The sequence below is a fragment of the Chenopodium album genome, chromosome 8 (genome assembly GCF_948465745.1).
Source record: "Chenopodium album chromosome 8, dcCheAlbu1.1, whole genome shotgun sequence".
NCBI lineage: Eukaryota > Viridiplantae > Streptophyta > Magnoliopsida > Caryophyllales > Amaranthaceae > Chenopodium > Chenopodium album.
In genome coordinates this window covers 36,484,050-36,490,049 of record NC_137841.1, presented here as the reverse complement: position 1 = coordinate 36,490,049, position 6,000 = coordinate 36,484,050, and the positions used below count along the sequence as shown (strand labels likewise).

The 6,000-nt window shown below is 42.4% G+C and overlaps 1 protein-coding gene across 1 annotated transcript; it reads right to left on the bottom strand.

Moving 5' to 3' along the window:
- Nucleotides 1-1,062: 1,062 nt before the first annotated feature.
- Nucleotides 1,063-2,096, bottom strand: LOC145642938 (uncharacterized). Its single transcript, XM_081694094.1, has 2 exons — nt 1,577-2,096; nt 1,063-1,466 (listed from the first exon to the last, which is right to left on the bottom strand). Exons 1-2 carry the CDS (start codon nt 2,094-2,096, stop codon nt 1,063-1,065), a joined length of 924 nt encoding a protein of 307 aa, XP_081550220.1.
- Between the last annotated feature and the right edge of the window lie 3,904 nt (nt 2,097-6,000).

Below are 6,000 nucleotides of genomic sequence, written 5' to 3'. Positions count from 1 at the left end.
AAGCATTCAAAGTCATGTCATCAAAAAGGCACACAAATTCTCGAATCCAAATGAATGAGCAAATCCACATCAAAAATATTTCAACTTGCCGTAGTCAAGCTTGTTACACAAAAGAGAACAAGAAAAACACACAAAAAGGAGGAAAAAATTAAAAAGTTTCATAATCGAGGCATGTAAATCAAATAAATCCCAATCGACATACAAGTGATCGTTGATATCAACATCAACAATCCCAGGTTCCTTGGAACCAAAATCAATCAACCTCGAACCATTCAACTCTTCCTAAACTAGACCTAAACTAAGCACTCAAAGAAAAAGAAAAAGAAAGAGAGGAAAGGTCTCACCGAATGCCGCTTGAAATATAAGACAAGGTAATATATCCAATCTCACCAAGGGAGCTAGTGTTGCTCCTTAACGTCCTACATCTCCGCTTCAAGCTTCAATAAAGATGAGCCTAACAAAAGAAACTACAATCAAAACAAGAAAAGGTTAGAAAACAAAGAAAAAGACTAAAGAAATAAACAAAAATAAGAAAAAATAAATAAAAAGCTATCTACAAAGTTTGGATTAAGGGAATTTGGATTTTCGGGAAATTTGGATTTTTTTTTCGGGAGCATCTCCACCTACAAAAACTCAAGAATCATCAAAGAAAATCATCAGAAATCAACAAAAATAATCATAAAACATCATCATCATCATCACATCACCACATCAATATCATCACAACATCACCATCTCATCACATCACCATCACAACATCACCAACATCATCACCACCGTCACAACGCCACATCAATACAAAACAAAAAGAACTAATTTGGGATGCTGCTGTACAGTTCCTGTATCCATTTGCACTACAATCTACTCCAATTCTTGTTTATAAGCTGCTTGACTCTGTCCATGCTCTCCCTACCAATAGCCTTACAAAGCTTGGAAGGGTGAATAACAACTTTCTCCCTACCAACTGTCCATGCTCTCCCTAGCAAACCAGATGTGATAAACAACACAAGCCAGAACCGCCAGAACCACCTTCTGCTGCACCTTGTCATTCACTGCTCTGAGCTAGTTCTTCCAAACCTCATCAATGCAGTAATTCTGATTTGGAATATGGAGCCAATGGGCAATTCTCATCAAGCACTCTTGACTGTATCTACAATTAAAGAACAGATGCTGCCTGTCCTCAATATTAGCACCACACAGCAAACAACTATCCTCAGCAGAAGCATCATATTTCAAGAGTTTCTCTCTTGTTCTGAGTCTATCATGCATAGCCAGCCATAAGATGAAAGAATGTTTGGGGATATTGAACTTATTCCAAACCCATTTACACCAATCCACCTTTGTTCCAGTTCCTTGCAGCCATTTGTAGCACTCAGAAATTCTATAAGTGCCATTCATCCAGCTATTTTGCTCAAAACCTTCTTTTAGCTGGTCCTTAACTGCACATAATCTCCTCCAAGCCCATCCTGTAGACCTTTTAGGACTATAATTCCACTAGTCTTGGTCTTTAATGTACACAGCATGAACCCATTTCACCCACAGAGAGTCCTCTTTTTTAGCTATTTTCCACACATACTTCCCCAATGCTGCCCTATTCCACATCCCACAATCTCTAATACCCAAGCCACCCTCAGCTTTGCTTTTGCAGACCCAGTCCCAGGCAATGGGGGGAGCCTTAGACAAAACAGCATCTCCACACCAAGAAAAGCTCTGGACAACTGAGTAATCCTCAAGATAACTGACTTAGGTAAAAGCACACACTGAGCCCAATAAGTATGCAGACTAATCAGAACAGAGTTCACCAGCACAACTCTTGCAATATAAGACAGATTTCTGCTAGACCAGCATGTAATTCTAGCCAGCATCTTATCAACTATAGCATCAAAGTCAGATGCTCTCAAATATTTAGCATTCAGGGGGATGCCATGATATCTAAAAGGAGTTTCTCCTATAACAAACCCAGACTCAAACACAATTTCCTGCTGCATTTCAGGCTGCACACTCCCAAAGTAGATAGCAGATTTGTCAGCATTAGCCTGTAAACAAGAACAACCCTCAAAAGCTTTCAAAGCTCTTACTAAGAGGGAGACAGACATTTCTTATCAGCATAGGAAAATAACATCAAATCATCAGCAAAATTAGGTGATTTAATCTTAAGGATTTGCATCTTTGGTGAAATCTGAAGCCTCTCTTTGCTCCCATTTTCTTAAGCAGTCTTGAAAGATACTCCATCACAATTAAAAACACCAAAGGTGACATAGGATCACCTTGCCTGATTCCTTTCTTACCCTTGAAAAAACCATTCAGACCACCATTTATCATAATAGAGAAAGAAGGGGAAGTACACATCAATACCACAAGGCCACTATCCTCACTATCCTCCTTATGTGCAAGCAACTACCCTACCACTCTACCTTCCTATGTACACTTCAACCAACCAAAAGGACATCCTCCCCCACACTATTCGTTTGCTCGTCCCGAGCAAAAGTGACAAGTGAGAAGATCGGGGGGGAGGGAAAAGATCCCTCATCACTGGTTATCATCTCCTCGCCCCCTAGGTCGAGGGGGGTTGTTAGGATCAAACCCGGGAGTGTCCATGAAAGGGTGGAAGGGTTGGTTAAAGTGCTCATAGGGCCACCCTTGGGCACCCCAACCACCATCAAAAGGATCGGGGGTGGATGTGGATGCCGGGTCATAAGCCGGATCACACCCACCCGGACGATAGGGGTCGTATGGGGGGGTGCCAACGCGTTGGGTAGGGTCGATGGGACCTTCCCAATAAGCGTAGCAAGGGGGGTGGGGTGCTGAGGGTCATAGGGTCCCCAATGATTGACCGGACCCTCTTGAGGAGGGTGGTAAGGGTAGTTCACATAGGGCACTTGAATGCCTGCTTGCATAAGATTGTCATAATTTCCCTTGCGTAGTACCCCCATTTCTCAATGGAAGCTTGATTGTCTCGACGGATATCATCGAGGGTACTACGAAGGGCATTGAAATCAAAAGGAGGAATGGAAGAAGAAGAAGATGCCTCACCTCCCCCGCAAAGGGGGGGAATGATTTGCTCTTGATGGAGGACCGGTGGAGGTTGAGGAACTCCACCCCGGGCTCTAGTTCGCCTCAGCTCATTGGGGATATTTTGCTGAGGGATCTTCCATTTGAGAGGAGCGGAGTGGTCCACCGTAGTGAGGTCGGGGTCCGGGAGGACACACCATTCGATCTCCCTATCGACCAAGAGGATGAAACGGCGCTTGATATTAGTGTAGTTGAGGAAGCGGCTGTGACGGAGGGCGCTTATGGAAAGAGCATAGGGAGGGAACTCGTCGGTTAGCTCTTCTCGGGTTTGGTGCACGGGTGGGAGCAATTCAATTTGATCTTTGTATGCTCCATTCTTCAAAGAAAGAGCAATGATAGTAATCATGCCACCCATAAATATCTCATCACCGAGACGGTTGTCCCTAGTATCCAAGAGCCGTTGGATGAAGGTGGAGGAGCATTGAAATTTGAGCCGTTGAGGATTATCGGCCAAGAATAGGCAAGCAACCTCATCTTTTACCATGGAGCCGAGGTTGGCTTTGAAGAACACGACATATTGGAGAAGCCGTACAAAATACCTCAAGGCTATATGAATGATGTTGTTGACCTTTGAGGTATTGGTTTGGAACCTATCCTTGTTTGTGATACTCCTCCACCACTCTTGCTCGTTGTAAGGAATGCGATGGGAGGAGGTCATTTCAAACGGGTGATCAAGGCCGGTGGCGTGCCAAAATAAGATCTCATTTAGATCACTTTCCGTTAGAGAGTGATCCTCGTTGAACATTCTGAAGTGAATCATGAGTTGAGGATCCTCATCGACATCTTCCGGCTCAAAAACTTCCTTGCGAAGAGAGGCAAGGAATTCCAAATTTACACGCTCGTAAGTGTGAGCGTGGAGGTGAATGAAGTCACCCCATCAAAAGTTTTGAGCCAACCTTGTCACCTCATCCAATATTCCCACCTTCCTCAAAGTTTGAGGGTAAAAGAACCTTGTAGACCTAATCGGACGCTTGACGAGTGAATCATATATGGGCCAAAATTGCTCGTCCGAAGCAATAATGCCATGATCATTGATGCCGGGAGGAGGTGGGAATTGCGGTCCTGAAGATTCTCCCACCCTCTTCCTCTTTGACTTTCCTTTTCCCTTGCCGAACATCTTGATTCTACAAATTCACCAAGAGAATATCATTAGAACAAATTGATAAGAAATGACATAAGAAGCCAAGTACTTAGCCAAGGTAAAAGTGTATGCATGAGAGTATACAATTCAAGGCATGCATGAATACATTTGAACCAAGGTTTGAATAAGAATTCCTATGTCATTCCTATATTAGTCCTAACAAGGTCTAGGTGAAATTTGGCATGATGTCCCCTAATTTTCATGATATCCATTCATCAAACCATCAAAATCAAACCAAAACAATGAATAACAATCTCCAACAACATCCAACTCATGCATTTCTCAATCATAAAATGGTAACATGAACACCCTAGTATGAAACCGACAATTAAAGACATTGAGATCAAAATAAAACCAAGGCAAACATGCATAATCATCATAACAACATGTTCTACTATCAACAACCAATCAATTGCAACAAGTCAATTCGAAGAACCACATGAATCAAACAAGTTATTACTAACAATTTCAAGAATACCATAATTCACACTTAAATATGTAGAACATGGTAAAACTATAAGAAATTAAAGAAATAAACTTGCAAAAGCTAGGACAAACATACCACAATTGATTGGAAGGAAGTAAAAACCCAAAAACACCAAAGCACTTAAACCCTTGAAATTGGGGAAAATGGAAAGATGGGTTTTTTGTGAGGAATTTTTGGTGGAGATTGTAGAAATTGAGTAAAGGATGGAAAATAAGTGAGAAAGGGTGAAGATTGGAGTGATTTTGATGGAGATTTGAGGTTGTAAGGGGAGGTGTAATGGAGGTTTAGAGTGAGAAGGAGAAGAAAGAGGTAGGTGACGAAAATGGGAGTTGTGGTCACGAAAATACAGCAAAATAGAACTTATGGCAGCATTTTTTTTTTTTTCAAATCTGAAGAGAGGTTCAGCCGAACCAAGGGTATGTTCGGTCGAACCACAGTAGAAGTTCGGTCGAACTCCCCTTTGGTTCGGTCGAACCATTGCCAAAACTCAACTTTCTGAAATCCGGGCAGAAAGTTCCAGCAAAATCGCAAAAAGAGAGGAGTGACCGAACCAAGGAAAGTTCGGCCGCACTACAGTTTAAGTTCGGTCGAACCATCCAGGGGTTCGGTCGAACCTGTGCTGGAACTTCAAATTTGCAAATTCTGGCAGAAAGTTGCTGAAATTTTCTAAAAATTAAGGAGTGACCGAACCCAGGAAAGTTCGGCCGCACTACATTATAAGTTCGGTCGAACCTCCCAGGGGTTCGGTCGAACCTTCTGCCAGAATGCAATATTTTTATTTTTGGCAGAATGTTGCCATAAATCCTTGAAAATGCTGCAGTGGCCGAACATGAAGTGGTTTGGTCAAACTCCCATAAAGAATCACGCAAGTAAAAATAGTCCTTAACACACATCTAAACACCATACAATCATGCTAGATGCAAAGCATATCTAAAACCCAAGCACAATCAAAACTCAAAAATCCCAACAATCCAAAGTTGTAGATGGAAAAATAGAAGCAACATGAAAAGAAAAAGTATAAAAGGGTTAGAAACTCGGGTTGCCTCCCGGAAGCGCTTTTGGTTAACGTCGTTAGCTCGACGTTCTTTGAGTTGATCAAGGAGGGTTGAATTGACGATGCACATCAAGAAGTGTCACAGAAATCGGTTCATCACTTGGGAATCCTTCGTAATAGGGCTTGAGACGGTGACCGTTGACTTTGAAAGGAGAGTGGCCGTCTTGGGAGATTTCGTAGGCTCCATATGGAAACACTTCCGTGACAATGTACGGCCGACTCCACCTTGACCTAAGTTTGCCCGGG

Excerpts from the sequence above, each read along its gene's own strand:
- LOC145642938 (XM_081694094.1), bottom strand. The coding sequence starts at position 2,096 with ATGTCTGTCTCCCTCTTAGTAAGAGCTTTGAAAGCTTTTGAGGGTTGT. Across the intron at positions 1,467-1,576 it reads AATAGGGCAGCATTGGGGAA|GATGGGCTTGGAGGAGATTA; the intron begins GTATGTGTGGAA and ends AAAGGTCTACAG.